The sequence below is a fragment of the Coloeus monedula genome (genome assembly GCF_965178545.1).
Source record: "Coloeus monedula genome assembly, chromosome: 12".
Lineage (NCBI taxonomy): Eukaryota > Metazoa > Chordata > Aves > Passeriformes > Corvidae > Coloeus > Coloeus monedula.
Window position 1 is genome coordinate 2,122,718 of NC_138792.1, and position 27,986 is coordinate 2,150,703.

Below are 27,986 nucleotides of genomic sequence, written 5' to 3' on the forward strand. Positions count from 1 at the left end.
AAAGTGGTTTTGTTTAAGCTGTATGAAACTGTGTTCTTAACACTTTTATTCTGTTTACAAGTGAACAGCCACTTTTTTAACAGGACCTCACATCTGGAGAGTTTTCTCTCTATTTTTTATTTTAAATGAAAATAAAATTCTAACTGAGCTTGCTTTCTACAATTACTGCACTGGCTTGTGCCATTGAAAGAAGCTGGAAGTCAGACATGCTTCATCACTTTGAGACATTTTTCTTTAATTAAATTCAAAGATGAAAACCTTGAACAGTGCAATGTGTTTGTGGAAAAAGAAATAATGGGAATCTTTTGCGTCTCCCCCTGCAGAGGTGTTTTAGTGGGATGGCAGCAGTGGTGGGGTGTGTTTCAATGAGACACACCTCATACAGCCAGGCCAGGGGCTTGGCTGGTTTAAAGAACGACACTTGGAAAGCTTAGGAAGGATTTCCAAAGGAGAAAACTGCAGAATGAGCAATGTATCTGGTTTTCCTGGTTATCCACCTTCCACCCGGGGCAGCGGTGGAGTCCCTGTCCCTGGAAGTGTTCAAAAACGTGTGGATGTGGCCCTGGAGGATGTGGTTTAGTGGTGACCGTGGTGGGGGTGCTGGTTGATGGTTGCACTTGGTGATCTCCGAGGTCTTTTCCAACCTCAACGATTCCTTGAGTTGGTTGGTGGGCTCACAGACCCTCCCTTGTAAGGACTTCCTGAAGGAATCTCTCCCTGCAGCATTCCTCTCCAAAAGCAGGGGTTTTCTCACACCTCAAAGGGAGCCAGCCCGTGCACGGCCAGCGTGTGAGGGTGAACAGCTAAAGGGGTTTGTGCCCAGCACAGCGCAGCCCTTTGTGTATGACTAGCCTGGCGCTGGAGCTGTGAAAGCAGGACTTACAACTAAAGCCTTTGGCTCATCCCTGAGGGAAAGGCACACATTCCTGAAAGGGGCACGTGCAATGTTTTTGTTGGAAGTTGTTTTGGGCAAAGCCAGGAGTGGCTGACCGGCTGCTGGAGCATGGAACTGATACTGGATGTTGGCTGAGAAATGCAGGGAATGTTCCTGGGATGTTCAGCCAAAACGGGGATGAGGGGTTGATCAGGAGTTAATCCCCTCGGAGGGGTGTAGGAGATATAATTGCCCAGACTTAGCAGCAAAGGCCTGTGTTAAGGATATTTGGGATTTGGCCCTGACTCCTCTTGGAAGGCAGTCTCAGACCTGTTGCTAGTGCAGCTTTGCTGTGGTGTCTGTGCCAGTGTATTTATAATGCCGTGTCTGTCATCGGTTGAACTGTTGCAGCTGAGTTTATTTTTCTAGTGAAGCTTAGAGAGACTTAAACCCTTTATTTCTTAGACCAAATTAAATGTTAGCCTCCTCTCAAAAGCAAAGTTCTGTTTCTGTTCATCCTGCTTGCATTTATTTGAATTAATTTTCCTTGAAAAAGAGTGGCCAAGAACAATATTCCAGTTAGTGGCTCATGGCCAAGGCACCAGATACTTATTTCAGTGTTGACAGTTCCTTCTCGTATGAAAAGAATGTGATCCATTAAATTTAAAGGGTCACATTTGTCTCCTTAGTGGCTGTATTGTACTTCTGATCCATAGCTGTTCTGTGATAAATTTGGGACTATTTCTCTTCAGCCACTTGTAGTTTATACAAGTTCCCTGCAGACACACTCATTGTCAGTCCAGACTCAGCATCTGACACTTTGTACTGGTAAATCTCTCCATATTTCCATTACTGTGTCCTCCCAGTCCTCCAGTTCTCCTTGTATTTGTGCTCCCAGTCTTCCTGTAATAAGTCTTTGTCATGGACTGATTCAATCTGCAAAATTAACAAAAATGAGTTTACTAAAAAGATTAATTCCCAGATTGATGCCTGAGTTCCGCTCATGATTTTCTAAATACCCTTTTACTTAGTCCCTGACCTGATTTAAATATTTCTATTATTTCTACATCTGACTGAACCAGTAATTTTCTTGTTTTGGTTTATCTGGGAGATTGAATCTACCTGGACTTGGTTGATTTACATCTGTTTATTTTATAAACATGCAAACAGCAGATTTGGGTCTGGGCTAAAGTGCTGAATTCTGCATTTTCTCTTAATCACTGAATGTGTTTAGATAATGATCCTTTCAATATATTCACATTTTATTTCATATTCTTTATGTAAACCTTATGATCCATAGTAGCCTTTCTTGAGCAGTAAATTAAAATTTCTGCAGGAAATAGATTTGTATATTTGTATTCAGTGATAACAAATATAACCTGATATTTTAGCTAGAAAAGAAGCACTTCTTAACAACAATGTTGGTCCCGTGGGATAGGTAATAATAAATATAATAATAATAATAAAATATAAATTGGAATAATAAATTGGAAAATTGGAATAGGAATAAAATAGGAAAGAGGAATCACAGTAGCTCTCAGACTAATAAGAATTTTAAATTAATAGGCAAATATTAATCAAGAGGTGATGACTGATGTGTATTTACTGTAAATTTTATGGTGTGCAAGCCCGAGGGAGTAATTGAAAACTACGGGTTCTCCAGACAGTTTCTACAGGGATCTCCTTGGACATTTTTGAGAGTGGAGTGTCTGAATAGAGCAGCCAAAGTCAAAAGGAATTCTGGTTTTGTTGTAAATGGAAAACAGTGGAAAATGGGAAGCCACTGCTGAGGCTCGTTGGTGAGCAGCACTTTCCCACCTCTGCAGAGTTACCCTGGATCCATGGGTATAACCCGGGATCTCATCAACTCTCGGGAGAGCCTTGGGGGTCCCGTGGATGTCCAATTCCTATTCCAGTCCCACGGTGAGTATTCATTCAGCATTCCCAATGTAGGATCCAGCAGGCCACAAGGAGCAGGAATGGACCACAGCCACACCGGAACCACAGGGAGGAGAGAGGGAACATTTTAACCCGGGATTTCTCTGCACTGTTTAGTGCATGGAAAAGGTAACTTGCTTTAGGATTCTCTATAGCTTTTGTTAGCATTAGTGCTGAAAAGCAGTTTGCTCCAAGTTTCCCTGTGGTACTGATGGAGTTAAGGGCTCTGAAAGGCGGAGAGGGTGATGCTCCAACCAGGAGCTCCCAGATGGAGTTGCAGAAGGAGCCTCAGGCGCTGCATCTCCAGGCTGTGAAGTTTAACATTCACCGAGGAGCTGCACAGCCACACCTGGGAGGTGCAAACCCCACACAAACAGTCCCGAATGTGTCCCCAGCTGTCCGGGAGCACCGCGGTACTGACAGCAGTGACACAGAGCGGCATTCTGTGCCCTCGTCCCTTCCCAACACCTCGGGAATCCTGCGGGACTCCTGCGGGACTCCTCACGCCCTTCCCGGGGAGCTCCGAGCGGGAGGCGCCACGGCGGCCGTTCGGGCTCTTCTCTGCACGCCGCGCTCCTTTCCGCGGCCGAAACCGCGGCGCCTCAGCCTTGCGGGACGCCCGGCGCGGGGCCGAAAGGTCGAAATTCCGCTGTTTCGGAGAAATCCACGCAGCGCTGCCGCGGGCACGGCCGCGCTCCCGCCCTTACCGCGCATGCGCGCGCGGGATTGGCGGGGCGGCTTTGGCGAGCGAGCGGCACCGGGGCCCTGCGGGGCACTGCGGGCAGCATTCGGGCCCGGCGGGGCTGTACGGCCGGCGTTGGGCCCCGGCGGGGCCGTGAGGGCGGCTCTAGGGCTCCGTGGAGCGGGCGGCACTAGGGCCCTGCGGGGCAGGCGGGAGGCGTTAGGGCCCGGCGGGACGCTGCGGGCGGCTCTAGGGCCCGGCAGCGCGGGGCGGGCGGCTCTGGGGCCCTGCGCGCCCACGCCGGGGGTCTCGCCCCCCCTCCCGCCGTAGAAGGAGCAATGGCGGCGCCGTAGCGCGGCCGCCGAACCCCCGCCCGAGCGCCGCGCCCGGGCCCGGCGGGAGCCGAGCGGGGCCGCCGCTCCTCCTCCTCCTCCCGCCGCCGCTCCCCGCAGCCCCGCGGCCGCCATGGCCACCGAGCTGGAGCCGCCGGCCGCCGGCGCCGTGTCGGGCGCGGCGCCGCTGGAGGCGGAGGAGGACGAGGAGCACTGGCTGTACGGGGGTAGGTACCGCCGGCCGCGGGGGCAGAGCGGGGCCCCGGCCGGCAGCGGGCCCGGCCCCGCCTCAGGGCCGCCCCCGGCCGCGGGGCCGTGCGGGACCGGGGGCGGCCCCGCGGGACGGAGGGACCGGCGTCTCGCCCTGGGCCCCCTCAGAGGGACCGGCCTCTGCCCCCGGGCCCCAGGCAGGGACTGGCGTCCGCCCCCGGCCTCCCTCAGGAACGCTTGAGCGGCTCTTTCTGGGCGGGTGGCTGTGTGTTATTGTCCTTTTATCAATAACACTGGTGCAGGGAGGTTAACGCGATGCTTTGTTAAGAGTTTCAGTTCCCCAATCACCCGAACCTTGTGAACCCCTGGTTTGACGGGGCTGGGATGTGGCCGGGATAAACCACAGGACTTTATTGAAACGTCTTTGTCCTCCCCATAGGCTTTCCACATGAATGCTTTTATGTTTTTTCTTCCCTGGCACGTTAAAAATCTATATAAAGGCCTTCATAGCTGACTTCAGTTCCTATCTGATAGGTGTCTCTGTTCTCTGAGACTTAGGATACATATTTTGAATTTGGTTTGGTGAGAGGCATCACCTCTGCAGATGGGTGGTGGTTGTTGGGTTGGGTTTATTTTTAGTTGTTCCATTTCTAGTTGAACTTTGTTGAAAAGAGAGCATTGGGGTTATAGTGCCTTGGCACCACTGGGTATTTCTGTACCTGTGATGCCTTTTACGCTTGAATTTAGCTTTTTTCCATTCACTTGAATAATTCCTTTGTTCTTACTGTTGATTTTGCAGATGACACAACTGGTAAGCAAGAAGATGGACCAATTTCTGGGTGAGTCCTGAGGCTGTTTATTTATTATTACAGTACATGCTGTAAAGATTGAGCCTTGTTAAGCATAGCTTCATGAGTGCTTTAGGGCAGTGATGTTGCCAGGAACAGCAGCCTGTCCTTTGCCCATCCCATGGGAGCATCCCCAGCCACCATGCTGGGGCTGGCAGGCATTTATGAATGTGGAAGCTGAACTGGATCAGTGCACTGGTTTGATTTAAAACTAACTTTTAGCCCTTTTTTTCTCTCAGCAGTTAGTTTTAAATCAGATCTCTTTTCCAGTTTAATTCCTGGGAAAAATGATGCCCTGAGGATTGGCTTTGTGCTGGCCTGGTGTTGGTAAAACTGACCTGTGCTTTAGTCTGGGAAAGGGTAAAAGCTTGAACTTGGGTTAAAATCTTGACATGATCAAACCAGCACATTCTGTGAGATCTCTCAAGTGGTGTGGCTAAGACTTGGAGATAAAACCAATGATCAGTTTGGCTTTCTGTGTGTGGAAGGGATTGTCTGTCCTGGGTTTTAGTTCCTTCCTGTTTGTAGCTGTGTGTTTTGCACCAGCAGAGCCTGGTCTCAGCACAGCATTACCTGTTTGCCATTTTAAATGTAACATTTTTCAGAAAGCTTGGTCTTCGCTGGACTTTTGTGTACTCAGCCCCTCCCAGAGTTCAGTTTAGTGTTCATTGTCATTGTGGGTTCAGTGTCTGCAGTGTTGAGGTTGTTACAGATACTGTCCTCCTTCTCTGCTTGAAGAATGTGAAAACTTGTTCCAATAAACAAGCAGTAAAAAACATGGTATTGTTCCCTAAAAACATCAAATGAGCTTTGTGAGAAGGAACAACTTTTAGACAGAAATTTACAGCTGATTTGCATAAATCTGCTTTTCCTTGTCACATTCATCTGAATGTAATTTTAGTTTACGAGCAGGACTAAAAATCTGAATTTCCAGCAACTGTCTCCAATAAATGCAAAATGCAGGAAGGAAGAATATTAGTGGCCATGCTGGCTCTCCTTTTTTTTTTCTTTTTCCCCTCTTTTTACTTTTTTCCCCATATTTCTTTGTTGCACAATGAGAATCTCCCTAAATGAAGAGCTGTGGGGTGTTTTAAGAAAAATAACTCTTTGTTTGCTCTGTTGTCAGCGGCTGCAGCTCCAGGGCTGCACTGCTGGCTTGTCTCGAGTGTTTGTCCCTAGCCAGGAAGCAGAGATCAGCAGAGTTTGGGATGCAGCATCCACTGACATTCCCTAGCCTGAGGGATGTGTTAAATGCCAGCAGGATGCTGTGCTGTCAGCAGTGCCCAGGATTATGTTGGCATTCTGGGGAAGTGAAATCTCTGGCACGTTTTTCTGTGCCCAGATGATGCTGGGGACCTGTCAGATGGTTCATTCCTGGGAAGGAGAGAGGTTAGGGAAAGGCTTCTGGTTACCAAGTGTCTCTCTGAACTCCAGTTCATACATTTTAATGCACACCCACAGATGCTTCATGTGACTTGAAGCTGAAGGTAACACTTGTCACTCTTCCTGAACGCAGTCATCTCAGATTTTTAAGGAGATTCAGGGGTGAAGGTCAATGCTGAGTTGCTTGGATTGGGCAAAAAGTTTTGGATCCATCTGAGAGATTTTCTCCAGTGGTCCATGCTTTGGTCCTCATGTCACAGCCTGTGTCTGCAGTGTGGAAATACCTGGAGGCTGATTTTCCCCTCTGCCTTTTATAGCTGAAGGTGTGTGCAGGTGCCACATCAGGAACCTGGCTCCCATGGCACCTGTGCTTGGTCAGCTGCCCAACCTTCAGCCCTCTTTTTGATCTTGGCTTGATGAATTTCTTTGTACATGGGACTTTCCCAAAACGGGGCTTCAGTTACTGCTCAGATTGATTGTTCTTTGTTTAGCACTCAGGAACTCTCTGAGTTGTGTTACTTTGCCTTTCTTGTGTGGTCTCTCCTGTCCCTCTGAAGTGGCTTTAATGTGACTGGGGTTTGGATTCTGTGAGATGTTGCCTGTTCCTTTTTGAAGACAATCCTGTGGATATTTATTGTCCAATGTGGGGTTTTAAACTAATAACAACATCTCCACAAGGCACTGGTGGAAAATTTGGTTTCCTTGGCCTGGGCTATTATAACCGTCTCTCTTGAAAAAACTCAGAATTATTGAAGTTCTTTTAAGTTTTACCTATGACATTAGAGACCAATGACCTCTCTGTATTTCAGTTCTGTAACACTTGGCACACTCTTTTCTAGCATGTGTACACCAATTCCACTTTCTTGCTTGGCCAGTACAATAAACAATGTTAACATTTGAATAAATTCTTAAACTTGAGGTAAAGCCAAACCTGACCATTGTTGCGTGAGGACTAATTTGTAATGAGTGAGAAGAATGGGTGCATAATTATCTGACTTTCCTCTTGGAATTTTAACTTCTTGTTAATGTAAACTGTTTGTAGAAACACTAAAATCACTTTTTCCTTAATTTCTGTGGGACAGATACCTTTGCTGCTGACTAAATGCATGTGTAATTATTAGCATCCTTAAGGAGGAGGTGAAATTTTGCTTATTACGGTCTTATTCTTACCAGTTGTGATTGTGCCAAATCCGAGCTGAACCAGCTGCCACTGAGCTGTTGAGTGCTGTCAGGTGCTCTCTGGATGTGTGAAACTGATTCTTCCCAGCAAAGCAAAGCCAAGCCAGGAGGATGGATTTTTTTGTCAGGTAGTTGAGCAAATGCCAGCAGAAAAAACACACAAGAAGAATAAAGCATTGTGTGAAAGTCACCTGGGCACAGGCTTTAGAACTGTTTGTAGGTGACCCTCTAGGTTGGGCTTGTCCACTTTATTTTCTGTGTCATGGTCACTTTGTCTTCTCTGTCCCCTTCACCAGGCACACAGAATCTGCTCATCCTCTGCAGGATGCTCCCCAGGAGAGCCGGCCCGTCAACAACGAGGACAGAGAGATGTCCCAGCACGTACGTGTCCCACTGCCCACAGTGCACATGGGGGGGATTTCTGTGCTGCTCAGCACTCCTGGGGAAAAACAGGAAGTGTAAAGATCCTGGTACTGCTTCATACCTTGTGTTTGCAGTGTTGGGATGTACTGCCAGCCATTCCCAAAGCCAGCTCCAGCAACAGCCTTGTCTTGTCATCCTGCCTGGAGTGGTGGGGAGGGAACCCTGGTGCAGGCACTGCTCATGCCGTCTCAGGGGGCAGATCAGGGTCTCTGATGCTGCAGTCTGGCAGGAAAAGCAGAACACAATGTGTTCCAGCTCAATATTCAGTGTGACCACTCAAGAACTAGTAAAATATGGGAAACACTGGGATAGAAAGCCCAAAGTGCTGGGAATCGATTTTGATTCAGGCTCAGACCTCTTAGAATGCAGTCTAGTGGCTCAGTGCTGAAAGAGGAGGAGGAGGAGGGTTGCTTCTCCCCACCCTCCTCTCCTGGTCTCTTTGATGGGTTTGTTTTCTGCCACATCAAGAGGGTTCATGCAGGGTTCTGACAGACCTACGTGCTGTGGAAGAGGAGGGAGGGTGAGGCACACCTTCCTCATGTAGGGTGAAGTGTTAATTCAGCTTGTATTTCTCACAAAACTGCACTTGCTGGATATCTGGAAGATTTCTTTTCCTATTCCTTTACTTTTGTGCCCAGCACTGGGGTTGCACTGGAGTCAGATCTGTAAAGTGAAGTGGCCTGGGGGCTGATTGTGCTAAATCAGCCAAACCAAACTCTTCAGCAGCTCCCTACCACAGAAGTTGTGGTGAGAGAATATTTGCCTTGAAGTTCTTAGGGGAAACCTGGTGAATATATTTTGATGGTTTTCATTTGTGGTTGTGTACTTTGACCATGGCCCTGTGAAAGAGGTGTGTAAGAAAAGCCCCAACTCTTTCAAAAAGAGTGGGACACGGGAACTGAAGGACGTGGTGAAATTCTTAGAACTGAGCTAACCTTCCCCACATTCACAAATATTACCCCAAATCTCATGTAGAGCCAAATCTTCAAAGGACACTGGAGTTTCTCTGTGGGCAGCTGCCCATTGTTGTTGAAGGCTGTTCAAGAAGCTTCCTGAGATCTGGCTGTGCTGGAGAATTCTCAGTAGTATGTATTGATGAGCTGCTGTGTGATTCTGCTGTTGCAGGCCCTTCCCAGTGGTGAGGATGATGAGGATGACAGTGACAGTGACAGCGATGACGATGACGTGAAGGTTACAATTGGCAACATCAAAACGGGAGCGCCTTCCTACATGTGGGTACTGCTGGGTGTGGGGGGGATTTGGGGCTGAGGGATCCCAGCATGTTGGGATGGAAGGTGGGGATGAGCTGAGAGCTGCTCTGGCTCCTGGGAGCAATGGCCAGAACACCAGAATGGAGCTGATGGGCAGCTCTGCCCTGTAATTGCTTGTTGGAGAATCCATCTGTAAAATGGGAATGATAATCCGTGGGGCTGCTGCTGGAAAATTAACTTACTAATTACTGGGTTCCCTGGGGCAGAATCAGAGGTGGGAAGTTCCATTTAACTCATCTGTGAAAACTTCCAGAACCAAAATCTGTCTTGCTAAGAATTTGCATAAGCTGTGAATTTACTAATTTCCAGCTGTCCGGTTTTTTGTGGCTCGGGAATGGCAAGGCTGGATTTGAGAAGCAGGAAATTACTTTTTACAACTCTGCCTAATGTGCATTGAAAAAAAATTATAAGACAGCACTTTTGCTTGCTGCTAGCAGCCTTCCTCTTACACAAACGACTTACCTGTGCTTTGCTGCATATTCTAATTTTTCCACTTTATGGATAATTTCCTTCTCTTGTTGTAGAGGTGGTTTCACTCTGATGGATGACTCTGAATAGCAAACTCAGGTGAACTAAAGCATCTCCTGAAGGGTGTCAGGGCTTGAATATATTTTGCATGAGAATCTTCAGCCAAGTAATTTGTTCAAATGCCAACGTAGTGATTCTTTTCCAATAGGGGAACTCCTATGAATCTAAACTTAAAAACGGGTAGAGGCTATGGAGCATCAGCTTCAGGTATTGCTGTTATTTTTATCCTTCACCTTTGCAATATTTCACCTACCTGGCACTGACAGCTGCAGCAGCTGCAAATTTTGCTCTGTTTGGAAGGATATCGAATTAGTGTAAACCAGGAATAGGATTTTCCTAAAAATCATTGCTCCCAGCACAGTCTGAGGGGCCAGAATGCAATGAGTGATTTAATTACCCATCACTGAGCAAGGTGATTATAATTCTGTTTAAACTAGGAAAAAAATCCATTGAGTGATAGTTTTATAGTAAAACCCCAGAATATTTCTAAACTATATTGTTGCACTGGGGCTGAGCATTCCAGCCCTGGAGAAGGACTGTAACTCAGTGTCCTGAGCTACTTGCAGTGTAAGATGCTAAAAGAAACAAACTCTGGTCTTGAAAATCAGCTGTGCATATTTGGCTGCTGAAACTTTCCCCACCATTCAGTTTGGTTTCTCCTGTAAATTGAGTCTTGGGTTCTGTCCTTCCACATGTGTGACTGTCCTTTTGTGGGCTTCATCTGCTTCCTTCCACTAGTTGCTTTATCCAGATGAATTAACCTTCTGATTGAGAAAATAAGAACAAATTCCCCTTGAAGGTTCTGTACCTGACAGATTTTTGCAGACTTGTTTTAGTCCACTAAAGACTGATCCTGAAAAAGCCTCTTGTTAGGAGAAAATGTGTCTGTCTTGGGAGGGGAAAATAAATACTTTGCCTGGGAAGAAAAATAATTTTACTTTATTTCATTTTCATTTGGGGTAAATTTCGTGCATGTCCTAATGATTTACTCTGCCTGTAGTACCAATCTGGGTTGAATTCGCTTCTCTGCTGTTCAGCTGCAAGTGCTGCACACCCTGTTTGTTTATGGAGTGACTGGAGTCCTTTTATTAAAAAGCTGATTGTGGTTACCTACGTGCTGTGAAGCCAGTGATTAATTTACTGCTTTGTTTTTGCTGGAATAATTTGCTGAGCAAATGAATGGATTAAAGGCATTGCATTAAAATTTGTAACAGTCTCTCTCTCCCCAAAGCCAAATTGCAGCCCAAAGGTATTGACTTGGATGCTGCAGGGAATATAAATGGATTGCCTGTGATAGAAGTGGATTTGGATTCATTTGAAGACAAACCGTGGAGGAAACCAGGTGGGGTCTCACAGTTCCTTGTGGTAAATATTTTCTGCAGTTCCAGTTGTCTCTCTTTATTTTCACATGTAATTTCTGTCCATTTATTGTTGCCAGGGAACAGGGAAGCTGGAACAATGTGTGTTGCTCAGCTTCTGATGCCTGGCTAGACAATCAATGGCATTTACTGATTGAACGAGCCATGCTCTACCTAAAATTGGGTTGCATTTATTCTAGTAATTGAACTTCCCTAAAGGGAACAGCTATTTTTTTTAAATGGTCTACTTTATTAATTCCCTACTTCCTGAGAACATTGCATTGATACCAATCCAATAATGTGTGGCCTTAAAGGCAGCTGAGTGGGGTCAGGATTTGGATGTTGATGTTGTGTGTTCTCCTCTTCCTGTGCAGGAGCTTGTTCTGTGTGCCCTGGCCAACCCCAGAGTTGTCCCCATGGTCCCTCCTCATCTGGGTCCTGGGGCTGCCCACACTTACTTGTGTAAGGGAGATTTTTCCTCTTAGAGCTGTAGGATGCTACAAATCAGCTGCTGTTTTTCTTCTGATACAAAAGTAATTGAAGGAATAAGATATCCAAATTTTTGCAGTGCCACTCTCATAAAACGTGTTCTGATGAAATGTCATCTGAAACAAAAAGTCACTTTTCTCAGCAATCATTATTCTCCCTGCCAGCCCCTGTATTTCATCTGTCTTTCAGCAGTGTTGCTGTGCTGAGTAAGTAGTGCTTTCCTGAGGCTGCCTGTGGTGTGGGCTGGGTATCTCCTGCCCACATGAAGGGCAGTCCAGTGCTAATAACTCCATGGGCATGTCCAGGTATCCGACCAGCCCTGAAGCACCCTGCAGGCAGAATGGAACAGAAGCTTTTCTTCTGCAGGGATTTCTGCTTGATTGCGAAGTCAGAAAGAGGGGAATGGGAAGAAAGTGAGTTAGAAAGAATACAATGAAGTTCAAAGATAAAGCATGGTTGTGTTCATGCTGACATCCCTGGACCAAACTAGAGCCAGCTGGCCCTAAAACAGTGTTGGAGTGCAATAGAGGGAAGATTTCTGCCGAGCTGTGTGGTCTGTAAGTTTATTTTAGATAGCAAATAGCTCATTACTCAACAGCCTTTCAAGTTTATATCCTTTACAGTTAATTGTTCAGCAGCTTGGTATCTCTTTGAGTGAGGGAGAGGAAGAAGAAATCCTGTGTGGAAGAACTGATAGAGGTCTGAAATAGAGGCTGATAAAATCGATAAGTAAATGTCGTGTTGCTGAGTCGGTGTGGATGCACTTTGCATGTTTGGGTGGTACAACAGGAAGAGTGGCCAGCCCAGGAGATAAACCCACTGCTTAGACCTCACAGTTAAACCAAGCTCAGCACGGGCAGAATTTTGCTTAGCTCTTCTAGCATCTCTTTGTTTTGAAGTTGGTCTGTGTAGGAATATCTTTGCGTGGGGGATGTTTGAGGGACACCTCAGCGGGGCAGGAGGTGCTCTGTACTGCTTCCTGTTGGGATCTGAGAGGTGGGAGGGGTGCTCCTGGAATTACTGCAGCTGGGATTGCCCCTCTGCATCTCCGTGTTCTTGGCAAGTAGTTTGTGGTCACCTCTGTTATTCAGAAGTGCTCGTGCTGAATTGGCACATTGCACAGGAGACTGGCAGTGTGAGATAAAACTCTGGGATCACTAATTAGGGTTATGACTGAACTGTAATTACTTGTGTAGTCTGGGATGTATCAATAAAAACCTTCCACTTTAGCTGTCTTTCATGAAACGGGCGAGCCTCAGAGTCTCCTCTCAAAACAGCAAAGGCAGTGCTGGTCAGGAGAGGAATGTGTGGGCTTAGCTCTGCCAGGAAAAAGGTTCTGTGGCCCCACCCCATTTTTTTGGTGGGGGCTGGAATTGTCACTCCTGTGCTATGCCCAGCACTCAGCTCATGTGGACAATTGGAAGAAACCAGTCTGAAAAAATCAGGCTGATGAGCAAGTGATTGCAGGGAGCTCCCAATGGCCTGTGGAGGTGCTGTGCTGTGTGTCCAGGGGGTCCCACTGCTGCTCAGGCCATGTCCCCTTCCCACCCAAGGTGCAGCCACTGTCCCCTCTGTGGCACCCACAGCTTTCTGACAGGGAAAGGCACAAGCTGGGTTCTCTGGAAAACTTTTGTTACCTTAACCCTTTATTTAAGCAGTTAAAGGGACAGCTTGAGAGTGCAAGAGTGCAGAACCCCTGTGCTAACTCCTGCTCCCTCTGCCAGGTGCTGATCTTTCCGATTACTTTAATTATGGATTCAATGAAGAAACATGGAAAGCTTATTGTGAAAAGCAGCGGCGGCTTCAGCTGGGGCTGGACCCTGCTCCTCCCATCAGCACTGAGAACAAGATCACGGTGGGTGACGTGTGTGACTCCTGCTCCTGGCTCCAGGAAAACTGGGACTGTGTTTGTAACACAGACATGAGGGTGTAAGAGCAGGAGATACCCCAGTTCTGAACTGTTCTGTGTCCTTTCAGTGAGGAGAAATACAAAAATGAATCTTCAAAGATTAAATCTCTGTTGAAAATCTTTTCTGTATGGAAGGAATAGTTCCATCAGCCTGGCAGGTTTGAACCACTACAGCAGCAAGATTGGAGTGAATTTCCAGGTGACTTTGAGGTTACCCAGCTGTAGGGATGTCTGCTTGGAAAACCCTCTGGATGAGAGAAGTGCAGGGAGGGGAGCTGGGCCCCCAGGGCTGTTCTGCTCACTGCTGCAGTGGTGTGGCTGCCTTTAGTGTTTGCAGACTGCTTTGGCCATCAACCTTTGCAGGAGTCCACGGTGGCCATCAGAACTTCAGCCAAATAGTCGGGACAGCAAGTATTGCTCATTCCAGTTTTGCCTCCATGGAAAATGATATGAGTTTAATAAACTCATAACAGGACTTCTAAGGAGAGACAGTGGACAGCCAGATGAGGCTGGAATGGCCACTAGCTGACAGAAATGGCTGTGCCTTGACTGAAGAATAGTCTGGCTGGCAGGAGCCCTGGGACTGTTCCTTTTCTTTTGCTGAAGGTTAATCTCTGGTGCTCCGTCCGTGAAAGAAAAACATTAAAGCTGTGAATCTGTTACCTTCCATAGGTTCAGCAGGGAAGAACAGGAAATGCTGAAAAAGAAGTGGAAAACAACATCATCAAAACAGAGTTCAAAACAGACTTCCTGGCCCTGGTGGGAGGACGAATGAAGGCTGGGCCTCCTCCCAACAGGTAAGAGAGGAGCATGTTCTTCATGGGGGCACCTGGGAGCCACCTGGGCCGTGCCTGAGTATCCTCAAGCCTCAAAGAGAAGCTTTTAAGCTTGGCAGGAAGCTGCTGTGGTCACTCATTCAGTGTCACCTCCAGCAGTGCAAGCTCTGCCTGCCCATTCCCCTCCTTGGCACAGGGAGGGAATCCTGTATCCCAGCTGATGGGACACATCTCTGGGAGTGGAAGGAGCCAGGCAAACGCCTCAGCTTTGAGGGCTCACACTGCTGACGTTGCTTGTGCTTGCTTGGCTTATTCCTACTCCCACGATGTTAATCTTTGCCTCCTCAAGTGGAAGTGGATTACGAGTTTGGCAGAGGATAAGAGGAGCTGTTGGTTCCTGAGCCTGTGTGCGACGCTGCTGGATGTGTGGTAAAACAACTGAGTCACTCTGAGGGGCAGCCTCTGCTGGGGAAACCACTTGGCCCTTAGGAGATCGATGGGTTTTATCAAAAGCTTCAGAAAAACACACCAGACGAGCCAGAGCTTTGGGCTCGGGGTGTTTCTGTTGCTTCATTCACAAAACAGCTTTTGCACACCTGCCTTGCAGAAAGCAGCCCTGCATCCCAGCTTTACTCCTTGTCTGGGAACCAGCTCTGTGCTTCAAGGATGAGCATTAAAGCTCTGCTCAGTGTGTTGGATTTGAGCACTTCGGGGGCATTTCTGTCCCAGTGTATAATCCCTCTTTTTACACCTATTTGTGGTGGTCCTTTGGGTCACATTTCTGGGTGTTCAGAGATCCCAAACTCACCCCTGCTCACAGGGAAGTTGTTCAGGAATGCAAACGGGCTTCTCCTTGGCCTCTTGTCCAATTTGAGAGATGTTTCCCTGGTGGGGAAGAAAGCATGAAAGAAATCTGCTGACAGCAGGGAAAATTGCTCCTTCTGGTGCTTCTGAGCCTGAAAAGATGCCTGTGCTTTGTACCAGGAAGCTGGGTGGGACCATTGATGTCATCGGGGGCCAGGCAGGCACGATCCGGAGGGTGGAGGGAAGACGCCGGGATAAACACGCCTCGGAGGAGAACCCCATTCAGGTAAAGCTGCTGTGCTGCCTCGACAAGTTGCTGATTTTACTGCACTTCCAGGGAACCCTGGGCAAATGCCTGTGTGTTCCTGACCTTGTGTGTTCCTGACCTTCTGTGTCCCAGTCCATAGCTGCAAAGCAGCAGGTAATACGTTGACCCTGTTGAGGTGTGTGCATGGATTGTTCCGTTCTGCAGGCTCAGTTAACTTCTGGCTTAAAAACTTGGTCTTGCTAGGAGCCGGACTTGTCCTTTAAAAATCTTCCCTTTGGAATGGTAAGGCCTGAGTTCTTTCCTCATCAGCTCTCCCAAAGTATTCCTAGGACTGTGCAGCTGGGAATCTCTTAACGTGGATTATTCCTTTCCCCTCCACTGTGGGGTTGGAATCTTCAATTCTGCAGTGAAGGGTTTGTACCTGGGACTGATGGGTTTTTTTGCTTTGAAGTAACATTTAGTCTCAAATAATTTGGTGCAGCCCGTGCCTCAGACTGAACCTGGGCCTGTGTTACTGGATCTTGTTCCTTGTAAGAAGTGAAAGCCTGGGTTTAAAGCTGGTCTCGTTTCTGGGTGTGCCTGCCCAGTGTGGGACCATGATGTTCTGGCTGGCTCCTAGGCAGGAAGCTGCAGGGTCTGAGGACCATGTGCCAAACCCCCTTCTCTTAACCACCTTCCTCCTGCCAACCACTGCTAACTTGCCAGAAAAGCCCAAATGTGGAACCTTTCCTTTTCTAGGTGCAGTTGCTGGGCTTTTTTCCTCCATGGTTTTGTGGTCCGTTTATTTTTTTAGTGATCAGTTTTCCAGATTTTGCCAACAAGAAGAGTTTGCCTTAGAGACAGAATTTGCTGGGAAAGGGTTGTTGTTCCTCCCCTCAGGAGCACTGACAGCTGCACTTCAGGTCACTCTGGTGCTTCTGCATATTGGTCCCTCTTCCAGGCATGGCCACACTCCTGCTGTGGTGATGCTGTCAGCACTGTGAGGTCCCTGCTGCAGCAGCAAAGGGATTAAAACGCTCTCTTCTCATTCCTCTGCCCCCTAAGGTCCTGGGAGACCATGGAAGCAAGCCACAGCCCCCCCAGCAGCCCCAGCAGCCTTCCCAGCCCCAGCAGCCTCCTCAGCAGCAGCCATTCGCTCCACCAGCAGGGCCTCCGCCTCCCCCACTCGCTGGGCCTCCTCCTCCACATTTCCTTCACCCTCCTCCTCCAGTGACTTCTGTTCCACCTCCCCTGCATCCTCCGGGTACGTGTTCACTCCGTGGAATGTGAGCTGGGGTGTCCCAGGCTTGGAGCAAATCAAAGGTTGAAGGGTTCAATGTCATGGGATGGTTGAGCAGTCAGGGAACAGGTCCTTACCCCTGCCCCTGGCCAGGCTTTGTTTAGTCTCCATCAGCCTATTTAATATTTGCCTTGAATACTTAAAAATGGCAGCTGATCCTTGAAAAGAAACCTCTGGGCTTTGTTTCCATGAGGGAACCTTCCAATGCTACTGATGCATTTGCTTTATTGATAAATGTCAAGAAGCAGGTTCCTGTTTCTCTGGAGGAAGCTGAGGACTGTTGCTTCTGGCTTAAATATGCCAGGCTGAAGTGAGGGGGCCTCACTCTGAGCTTCTCCTGGTCCTGGAGCAGCAGCCAGGCTCTGGAGAAGGCACCAGGAGCACTTTGTGCAGTTAACTCCTGCCTGAGGAGCATTTGCTGAAGCACTCACTGGTTCTTTTCCTGGTAACTTTTCTATGATAGCTTTTCCTACTGCCTTACGTTAAAATGCTTGGCAAAATCAGGATGGACACACTGGACTGGAACCTGCAGCAGGTTCTCCTTTCCAGCTCCTTCAGTTGTTCTGAAGACCAAATCAATTGTTCATATGTTGACACTTAGAAAAGGAATTCTCCAGTGTAAGAGAACAGCAACACTGTAAGTTATAATGTAAAGGTAAAGAGATCATTATTTGGGAAAATCACGTCATTTATGGGCTAATTCCTGCTTAGTAGCACCCATTTTTCTGCTGCTCTGTTTGCTCCAACACGTGAGATTTATTCAAAAGTGCGCTTTGAGGTTTAGCTTGAGGTACAGAGAGGCCATGAGGTACAGAGATGCCATGAGGTGCAGAGAGGCCACGCTTTCCCTGTTGTCCTCATTTGTTTTCCCTGCTTATTTCCACAGGCCTGCCACCTCCAGGTCCAATTCCAGGTAGGTGTTACCTTGTTCTTAATGACAGCAGCAATTTTGATCACACAGGTTCAGAGCATTTGGGCTAAGTAACATGAGATAGGATGGCACTAGTTTAGAGCACAGTTAACTTAAGACTAAAAAAGTCCAATTGAGCACTGAACTTGGGCTGCTTATCTTCTATTCTGACATAAATCTGTAGGTCAGAATAGAACTTGTTGGTTACATTCTGATCAGAATGCAATGTGTCTGCATCCCAAGAACCACTTTTCCTCCACAGGGCTGTAGGGGTTAATTGTTACTCCTTGATGAATCTTAGGTTCAATATTTATAAGCCAAAATAGAATGTAGTTTTTGCTTTGTTTTTCTTCCCATACCCCTACAGAACTAACATAGCTTTAGGGTATGAATTTTGGGAGGAGATACTACCCTGAAGGAAAATTATTCTATTTCAAACAGGGCCTTGTTTAGAGTAAAAAGATGCTTTAATGGCTTTTAACTGTGAAAGCACTTGTGAAGCTGGAAGATCTTGGTGCTGATTTACCCTTCTGTGTGTTTAGGGTTGTTCCCACCTCCTCTGGCACCACCACCAGCTCTCCTCATCCCAACCTTGGATGGGTAAGACCACAGCTGGGTAAGACCACGCCATGGGAGCAGCTCCCCTGCAGGGGGGAAGGGAGGAGAACAGGTCCAAAATCAGTGCTGGGGATGCATGGTCTGGTCTTGGGGTGGGGCGTGAGAGCAGAGTCTGTCAGGAATCCTCTGTGCATTCACCTGGATTTGTCATATTCAAGGCACAGGAAGGAGCCAGTAAAAGCTAGGCAAAGCCTAAAGTAGCTGATAGCATGATTTGTTACTGCAGATGCTTTCTCTGAAGATGCTCCAGGTAGTTTGTGAGCAGCGGTGCTTTCCCAGGGCAAGCAGTGGGATTATGGCAGGTTTGGAAGTTCTGGCAAAACCCCTGAACACTTCTGGTAGTGAGATTCCCATAAGGATGTTCCACAGACCTCCAGGAAAAACGGGATGAAGCTGCAGCACAGCCAGACCTGTGGGGGTCCCTGATATCAGTAACTCACCCCCTTTTCTCTCCCAAAGGCAGCCAGCCAGCTACAACAACAGGCAGCCGCCTCCCTTTGGCTACAACTCTGCAGGTGAGCACTGGCCAGGACATATCCAGCTGCTGCTCTCTCTCCTCTCTGGTTTTTGGCAGCCCAGGCTTTTCTGGGGCTGACACACATCCTGTCTGCTCCAGCTCCAGGGTCTTGCTGTGTCCCACACAATCCCAGTCAGGAGCACGTGCTGGGTTTGCTGCACTGAGTGTTGTGCAGGTGTGGTGATGTAGTTTTGTGGCTGAGTGCTAAAGCTCAGGGCACTGTTCCAGTGCAGATTCCCAGCACAGAGCAGCTTCCCCAGTGCCTCAGCAGGGTGTCCTGCCTGTTTGCACACACATGTGCTCACCCTCACTCACACTCTCCTTTTTCCCCGCCCTCAGGGATGAGCACAACCAACTACTGAGCTTTTGAATCCCTCCTCCCCCACTTCACCCTCTCCCTTGCTTACAGGCACCATCTCCTGTGGTTTTGTAATGGGAGAGGCAGTGCCAGCATTTCAGCAGGTTCCCTTCCCTGGTGCAGCCCTGGCAGTGCTGTGTTCTCTCCCAGTCCTGTAGTGACCAGCTCGGAGTGGCTCCTCCTGGCTGTGCTGAGCTCTGCGGTGCCTCCCTGCAGGACAGGGCTGGAGGAGTGGCAGTGCCAGCCCTTCCCAAAGAGAGGAGCCTCCAGTGTTGCCAGGTGTGGCACTGCTGTGGGATACGACCTCGCTGGTCCAGCTGGCCACATCTGCCTGGCAAGTGCTGGTGGCTCTGGGCTCCCCAGGTGACATCCTTCACTAGCAGCTGGTGCCCCTGGTCCCCCCCAGGTGCTACCATAGACCAGCAGGTACCTGGTGGGAGGTGGGACCTTGTCCAGGTGACCAAGAGCCCAGGGCTGACAGAGACTGCAGTGCTGCCTGTAAATATTTGCTCTTGTGCTTTCTTCAGGGAGGAATTCCCTGTTCTCAGCAAACTGCTGGAAGTGAAGGGAAGGGCAGGAGGGAGCGGGGCCGTTGTCTCCTTGGATCCAGCTGTACTGCCAGAGGGGATGCTGGGGATGCTCTGGATGACGGAGGGTTCTGCTCTCTGGCTGCAGATTCAGGTTTCATCAGCTATCCCCCCATCTCCACGTCCCACACGCCCTGGGTGACCACGGTGGACAAGGGCACGAGCAGCTCCAGCAGCAGTCACTGGGAATATTCGGGCTCCAGGCGGGAGAGGGAGCGCGAGCGCGAGCGGGAGCGGGACAGGGAGCGAGACCGGGACCGCGACCGCACCCCGACCACCAGTGAATACAACAAGTGAGTGCTGCCCTCCTGCTGCTCACCCTGGGCAGCCCTGGGGCACCTTGGGGTGTCTGGCCAAGGGCTGGGTTATAGAGGACACCAGCTGAATTCTCTGAAATGTCTGGGAAGAGCTCCTTTGGATCGATAACTGCAGCACAGACCAGGAGCTGTGTCACTGGCTGATTTGCTGTCTCTGGGTCTGGGGTTTTTTGTTTAAATCCAGCAGAACCAGTTCCTCTTGCTCTCCCACACGGCCAGGCAATGAAATAGCCCCTCTGTGTTTACTCCTCAGTGTTTCACAGCTCAGTGTGAAGCACTGGCTGGAGGAGCTGCTGCTTCTTGTCTTCTAAATGTCACCTTCAGATCAAAGGACAAACAGCCTGCTCTGCTCCGCTCTCCTGTGGGGCTGGGAGTGCCATTCCCTGGGAGTCAGCCACGAAATGGGAGCAGAACTGGAGAGACCACCTTGGTGGGAGTTGCTGTGACCTCAGCTGACAGCAGTGCCGGGAGCACTTGGGAAAGGAAAGGAGGCTTGGAGCCTCCCTGTGTTGATCTAAGGTGGAGGCTGGGCCGCAGAGACTTCCCAAACCCATCCCTTTGGTGTTCAGTCAGGAGCAGCGTCGGTGTTTTGCAGGCTCCAGGCTCAGAAATGCCAATAATCATTCTAAACATCATCAGAATGTGCATTCCTGGCACAGGGTGGGTGCTTCCTGCCAGGGAGCTTCCCAGCCCAGGGAGGGAGCAAACAGGGCAATGTGCTCCTAATATTTTTTTTTTTCCCTTTACAAGCTTGTGGGCATTGTGGATGGGAGTGGGGGAAAAGAGAACAGAACACAAACTTGCTCAAAATTGGAAGAGCTCAGACTCCCCCACTTCTTGATCCATGCTGGAGCCAAGGCCTGGGATGAGCACTCCTGAGCACATTGTTGGCATTTCTGGGTGGTGTGGAGCACGCTGGTGCAGGTCAAAGCAGGGCAAGTGGCCGTGCAGTCTTTTGGAGCACTCCCAGCTGATTGATCCTGGATATTTATTTGTCCAGCGTGTTTCCAGGAGTGTCAGAACAATGTTTCTGACTTCCTTTCTCCCAAGTCTGAGTATTGTTCCCACAGAGGGACTTGTTAACCCTTCAGATTTTGGCTTTCAGGAATTGAACAGGGAGGTGTAGAGAGGAGTGTGGGATGTGTCTCAACTTGGGGTACACCATGCCCACTCCTGGGGATTGAATGAGGTGCTTTGAGCAGGTACAGAGGTGCAGACAGAAAGCTGTGCTCACAGCTGGAGGTTTTGAGCTTGTGGGGAAGAAATCAGCCCCTTTACACATAAGGATGAGAGGTTATGTGGGGTGTCTGTGCTGAGGGAAGCCCAGCAGCGGCGGGGGAGAGCGATGAGAGGAGCGTGTGCGTGCTGCGTTCCTGCTGCAGGCGTTTCAGGAGCACCCCCGGGCAGCCAGAGGTGCCTGATGTTGTTGGTGACAGGGCTTCCAGCCCCAGCCGGGGGCTCAGGCCCAGGGGCCGTGTCCCTGTGCCCACGTGTCCCTTGTCCCCGCAGTGACGACGAGCGGTACCGCTACTACAGCCGCGAGCGCAGCTACGACTTCGAGCGCGATTACCGGCGCAGCCGCGACCGCAGCCGCGAGCGCGAGGAGCGGCACCGCGAGCGCCGCCACCGCGACAAGGACGACAGCAGCAAACACAAATCCTCCCGCAGGTCAGTGCCTCGGTGCTGGGCGGGAACTCTGCCTTCCTGGGGTGAAATGTCAGCCTGGCTCATCCCAGCTCCCTCTGTCCCAGAGCCCTGGGCAGGAGGAGCCCTGTGGGACAGGCGAAGGAGACCTCGGTGTTGTGAGTTCCCAGCTGGCAGCATGATGGGTGAAGGAGGGATTGAGCTGGGCTCAACGTCCCACAAGAGCTCCCATCTTAACAAAAGCACTGAGCTACACAAGGGGAAGTGACAGAAGCATCAGCTTTTGGTCCTGCTGCTCCTGCTCACCAGGGCAGAGCTCACAGAGTCAACCAGGTTGGAAAAGTCCTTTAAGATCATCAAGTCCAACCTGTGACCCAACGCCACCCTGTCACCCAGACCGTGGCACTGAGTGCCACATCCAGCCTTTCCTTAAACATCTCCAGGGACTGTGACTCCATCACCTCCCTGCACAGCCCAATCACTCCTTCTGTGAAGAGCTTCCTTCTGCCTGCACTCAGAAATTCCCTCTTGAGCAGAAGCAGCAGAGCTCTTGCCCAGAGCCTGATGGTGAGGGGTGTGATGGTCCACACAAAGGTGGAACATCTGGGGCAGAGCAGCTTGTCCTGAAATCACAGCTTTTCTGCAGAAAATGGATTTGCAACAGATGATCTTCCTGGGAGAGCAGTCTCAAGCAGCAGCTCTGCTCTCTGGGCTGAGGCAGGTTCTCTGCTCAGGTCCTGTGTCACTTCACATCCCATTAACAACTTGAGCAGAACTGCTCTTGCTCTTTCTTCTTGATCCTTCACCTCCCTTCTTTTAGGTGAAACTCCAGTCAGCTCTGTAGGTAATTACCCTTATTTTCAAACTGGTATCAGAAAAACTCCTATGTAGTGACTGGAGGAAAAAGGCTGTTTCTGTCCTCAAGGAGGTGAGTAAATTTTCAAGAAAGGACTGATTGCTGAAGGCTTGGAAGCAAAATGATAGGAAGAAAGACTAAGACCATAATAAAAATTGAATACAGAACAACTGGAAGCTGAGCTGGTACCAGACAAGTCATTGGCTTTAGGGTTATTCCTCAGCTTCCTCTAGTCAGAATTGAAACCTTGGAGTAGATACCTCACTGTAGGAATCCCTGCCCATGGTCCCCTCCAACCCAAACCATTCTGGGATTCCCTGCTTGAGGCACACTGAGATTTGAGCCTGTTTGAGGCATCTGCAGATGAAAGGGTTTCATTTCCAGCTTCCTGCAAACTGAGCAGTCTGAAGGAAATCACTGACGCTGGTTTCGGTATTAAAGGACAGTCACACTGTCCCAGCATAAACCCCTGACACATCAGCCACGAGGTGGCTGAAGGTGTTTTGTGGAGAGGCAGCAGCCTTTTATTTTTCCCTATTTTTTTTTGCCTTTAATGACTGTGAAACCATTTATTAAACCAGTCAGAAAATTACTTGAAGCCAGGAGCTTTTCAGCCAGGTTCAGCCAGTTCTGTGTCTGCTGCTAAACTGGAATTCCAGCTGTGCCAAGAATTTGTCTCTACACCTGATGCTGTCCCTGCTCATGTGCCTGCACAGTCACAGTTTATCCTGGGATAAATTGATCTGCTCGTTCCTGTGCTCTGGGCTGTGCTGTAACTCTGCCACCTTCACACCACAGTCAGCTCCCGAGAGCTCACTTGGTTTGAACCTGTGAGAGAAGAAGCAGAAAATCTCCTCCCAGGAGGGACCAAACCAGAGCTCCCCCTTTTCCTGGAGGGAGGCAGAGCTGCTGCTGGGGCTGTGTTGGATGCATGGAGCAGCTGGCAGGGCACAGGCTCAGGGCATGCACAGCCTGCTCAGGCCTCCCTCTGCCTGGGATTGCTCCCACATCCCAGAAATTCTGTGTAAACATTCCCAGTTATCCACCCACATCTGGAAAACTCGGTGAGGAGATAAAGGAGTTCTAAAGCACAAAGTGAAGAGCCAGGTCAGGTGTGAGTCAGCAGAAGTAGGAACAGGATCTGCCTCCCGTGGGGAAACCCACATTTCTCTCGCTCCACTGCTCCCTTTGCTGCCTTTAGTCCAGGGATTTCCCCAAGATGCTCGGAGGAGTGAAAGGTTCAAACACGTCTGGGGTTCAGGACTCCTCCTCCTCTCAGCCTCGGTGCCGTGTCAGAATCGCTGGAGCTCCCTCCGGAGTGGAGGAACACCGAGATGTTCCTATGGACACTGCCAGGAGTGGCTGTGGCGGTGTGTGACAGTGGCAGTGTGTGATGGGGTGTGAGTGTGTGACACTGTGTGACAGTGGCAGTGTGTGACAGTGGCAGTGTGTGGCAGTGTGTGACACTGTGTGGCAGTGGCAGTGTGTGACAGTGGCAGTGTGTGGCACTGTGTGACACTGTGGCAGTGGCAGTGTGTGACACTGTGTGGCAGTGGCAGTGTGTGGCAGTGTGTGACACTGTGTGGCAGTGGCAGTGTGTGACAGTGGCAGTGTGTGGCACTGTGTGGCAGTGGCAGTGTGTGGCAGTGTGTGACACTGTGTGGCAGTGGCAGTGTGTGACAGTGGCAGTGTGTGGCACTGTGTGACACTGTGTGACACTGTGTGGCAGTGGCAGTGTGTGGCAGTGTGTGACACTGTGTGGCACTGTGGCAGTGGCAGTGTGTGGCAGTGGCAGTGTGTGGCAGTGGCAGTGTGTGACACTGTATGACACTGTGTGGCAGTGGCAGTGTGTGGCAGTGTGTGACACTGTGTGGCAGTGGCAGTGTGTGGCAGTGTGTGACACTGTGGCAGTGGCAGTGTGTGACAGTGGCAGTGTGTGGCACTGTGTGACACTGTGGCAGTGGCAGTGTGTGGCAGTGGCAGTGTGTGGCAGTGTGTGACACTGTGGCAGTGGCAGTGTGTGGCAGTGGCAGTGTGTGGCAGTGTGTGACACTGTGTGGCACTGTGGCAGTGGCAGTGTGTGGCAGTGGCAGTGTGTGGCAGTGGCAGTGTGTGACACTGTATGACACTGTGTGGCAGTGGCAGTGTGTGACACTGTGTGACACTGTGTGGCAGTGGCAGTGTGTGACACTGTGTGACACTGTGTGGCAGTGGCAGTGTGTGGCAGTGTGTGACACTGTGTGGCAGTGGCAGTGTGTGACACTGTGTGGCACTGTGGCAGTGGCAGTGTGTGGCAGTGGCAGTGTGTGACACTGTGTGACACTGTGTGGCAGTGGCAGTGTGTGACACTGTGTGACACTGTGGCAGTGGCAGTGCTGGTGCAGCAGCTGCTGTTGGCACAGCCCTTCCCGGAGCAGCCCACACTGGATTGGATCATCCCGAAAAACCCCGCGGTGCCCTGGGTGCTGCTGAGGTGGCTCCTGTTGGTGGGATCAAAGCCCCCGTGCCCATCACTGGGTCCCTGCTGTGGCAGGGCTGTGTCTGATGTCACTTTGTCCCCTCTGTTCCCTGCTCAGGAAGCAGCACGAGAGCGAGGAGGGCGAGAGCCACCGGCGCCACAAGCACAAAAAGAACAAGCGGAGCAAGGAGGAGAAGGAGGCCAGCGAGGACGGGGCCCAGGAGGGCGAGGAGCAGGACACCAAGGAGTGAGCCAGGCCCACCATCGGCCCTCGGCAGGAACTCACTCCTGTGGAACCAGCATGGCATTGGTGATGTTTTGGTTGGGGGGGGGTGATTTTTTTTTATTATTATTTTTTACTTTTCCAAGGGAAGAGGCTGACTGGGCAAGCCGTGGCACAGCCGGCAGTGCCTCGGGAGCTGAGGCTGCACGAGCCTTTAAACTTCCTTTTTTTTGTTTGTTTTTGATACAAGACAATACAGCAGTACTAGTTACAAAGCACTGAGCTACTCTACTCATCCACATCCCTAGGGAGAACTTTGGTGCATCAGATCCTATGGTTTCTGATGGAAGATGGCTTCAGCTGAAACTAACGCAATTAGGTCGTAGTTCTTGGTTCTTTTTGTCATCATCATTCCTTTTTGAGAACTAGGACAGTAAGTGCAACTTGAAATTTATTGTCCAAAGAACAGCGTGACTTAGATCCTGGGAGCCAGCTTAGAGTCTGGTGTCTAGTAGTGAAAAGTCTCATCCCCGAATAAATTTCTTTATAGCTACAAAAACAGCTTCTGATTTCTCCATGGCCAGCTGGGCGTGTCAGGAGGAGCTGCAGGATCTGCTCCAGGTGGGCACAGGGGCCTGCCTGGATGTGACAGCTTCCACAAGCTGCCGAGGGCGTTCACACAGCGTGTGCAGAGACTCCAAAACTGGCTTTTTTTAATCCATTGCAAAGGTAGTTCTGTCATGTTACACCTCTACGTGGGGAATCAATGAAGATCCATAATAAGAGCATGAATTTCTCTTTAATTCCTTTTGACTTAACTATTTTATTTCCTTTTTTTTACTAAGAGTTGACTGAATAACCTAGAGTGCAGTAGAGAGCACCAAGTCCCCGTTAGCAGTTTGCCCTCGTGGGGTTGGCGTTTCTATTTGGGTATCACCAACACTCCTGTCCAATGCATTCCTTTCCCTTAGATCCCAAAATAAATTTAGTCGAATTCCAAAGTTTCTTTGGATTTAGTATTGGTTGGGGAAGGGGCAACAGATGTTTCTGGGTGGGAAGGACACGGGAAATCATTTTCAGGGGTTTTGGTCTGTCTGGTCCTTAGGATTCCTGCCCTTCTGTTTGTGTGAGTCCACAAATGTCTCATTTTCCTTTGACTTGTTATTTAAAACTGTCTGAAATATTTGTCCTAAAATAATATGGTTCTGAAACGTTCTGTATTTTTTGGTATTGTAATGGTGGAAGGGTTGAGTGTGCTGGGAAGTGTCCAACCTGTGCCAGGAGAGCCCTTTGGTTCCGGGTTAAACACTGGAACAGTGCAGTGATGGGCTTGTAACTACAGAGCCCAGGGGAGGAGGAGGAAAATGGGGGCTTCTGCTGGGTTTTGGTTTTCATGGAGCTTCTTTAATGTGCTTTGAGCTCCTGGGAAATGTGTGTGTGCTGAGCCAGGGCTAGCTGGGATCAGGGTGGAGCCCAGATTGAGGAATATGGCATCACTCACTGCTCCCCTGGGCAATCCCCGCTCCTGGCACTGGGTGTGGAGCCAGGGAATCCTCCTGGCAGCTCCTGCTCAGGGCAGGGCTTCAGCTGTGAGTGCCCAGAAGCTTTCAGGAGAATGGGATGAACTTGCTGCTCCCCAGGAGAAACCCAAACCTGAGGAGGAGTCAGGAGTGCTTGGTCGGTGCTCCCTGGCACCTCACGCAGCAGAGGTGCCCACCCTCCCTGCCAGAGCCCAGGCTTGGCCAGGGCAGTGCCAAGGGGAGAGGGGCCCGGCCCCAATGCCCAGCCTCCCTCAGGAGCTTGCATTTGGTGATGATGAGAGGTGCTGGTTTGTTCCAGTGCAGGAACTCTGACCTTGCTGGGGCAGCAGCGCCAAAGGGGGCCTGGGCAGTGCCCCCAGCCCGCTCTGAGCTGGCTTTTCCTGCCCTGAATCAGAAGTGCTGCCACTGGAATGTTGCACCGAGGTGAGTGGGGGTTGGCCCCAGCCAAGGACGTTTCTCCCCCCTTTGCATGCTCAGGTGTCCCTGGTGCCTCTGCAGGGGTGGCCAGAGCTGTCCCCACCCACTCCCTGAGCTCCTGCACTGTTGGTGGAGTGACACAATTAATGGTGATCACATCCAGTCCCAATGGTGCTGTGGGAGTGGGAACAGGGAATCCAGCGTGGATTCAGTCAGGGCTGCACCTCCTCTGTTATTTGAATGAGCTGGACCCAAAACACAGAATATGCTGAGGTGGAAGGGACCCTCACTAATGGGGGCAGGCTTTTGGGGCCAGGAGCAGCTGTGCATTTAAGGTAAATAGTTTTAAACTGATTTCTTTTCATTAAATAGAGTTAAATGGTTTGCCTTTTCTGCCAGGGAAATGTAAAGGTGGGGTGTTGGAAATAATCTGTTCTTGCATCAGGAAGCTGCTGCAGGGTTCCTGGTGTTGGGATGTGGGGTTTACTGGTGTTAAGGGATTTTTCCCAGCCACAGTGTATTCCAGGATAGTCCAGCTCCTTTCCTGGCAGGAGCAAAGACAATTACACAGTTTCCTGCTTCCTGGGGTCAGGTTTTTTTTTGAGGTGACCCGTTCTGGGGGCAATAGCTGCTACATGGAAAGAAAAGGTAAAGACCACACCTCTAACCCATATTTTTCAGCAATACAACAATAATTTATAAAGGCATCAAAACAAATTCAACATCTATTAACAAGCTGATTTTGGAAACAAAATTTAAGTTACAAGGACATTTCAGTGAAGTTGAAGGCACCTTGAAAGGAGATGGAGTAAAAATGGTTCTGCAGCCTCCTCCTCCCTCCCACTGCCCACATCAATATTTACTGTTCCAGGCACAGATTCTGCACATTGATTAGAAAGAGATAAAAAATTGCTTCATGTTTTTGTGTCCCAGCGAGGTCAATGACAAGTTTTCCTTTGGGGATTATTTTTCTCTTGGCATTCAGCAGA

At 49.7% G+C, this 27,986-nt stretch overlaps 1 protein-coding gene across 4 annotated transcripts; it reads left to right on the forward strand.

Annotated features, from left to right (window-relative positions):
• Window positions 1–3,959: 3,959 nt before the first annotated feature.
• Window positions 3,960–26,001, forward strand: LOC309577549 (uncharacterized protein; the record flags this gene model as incomplete). Of its 4 annotated transcripts, none has more annotated exons than XR_014226774.1 (17): window positions 3,960–4,053; window positions 4,836–4,875; window positions 7,743–7,827; window positions 8,995–9,101; window positions 9,817–9,875; window positions 10,900–11,010; window positions 13,240–13,370; window positions 14,097–14,221; window positions 15,185–15,290; window positions 16,317–16,515; window positions 17,438–17,464; window positions 18,004–18,061; window positions 18,539–18,594; window positions 19,630–19,834; window positions 21,368–21,526; window positions 24,935–25,472; window positions 25,590–26,001. XR_014226774.1 is itself a non-coding variant. In XM_082289669.1 (17 exons), 15 exons carry the CDS (start codon window positions 7,558–7,560, stop codon window positions 25,065–25,067), a joined length of 1,578 nt encoding a protein of 525 aa, XP_082145795.1. In that variant the 3' UTR covers window positions 25,068–26,001. The 4 variants fall into 4 exon arrangements, 3 of the variants coding, with proteins under 3 accessions (XP_082145793.1, XP_082145795.1, XP_082145794.1); XM_082289669.1 differs by adding an exon at window positions 7,441–7,574 and having other exon boundaries at window positions 4,031–4,053; window positions 24,935–26,001; XM_082289667.1 differs by having other exon boundaries at window positions 24,935–26,001.
• Between the last annotated feature and the right edge of the window lie 1,985 nt (window positions 26,002–27,986).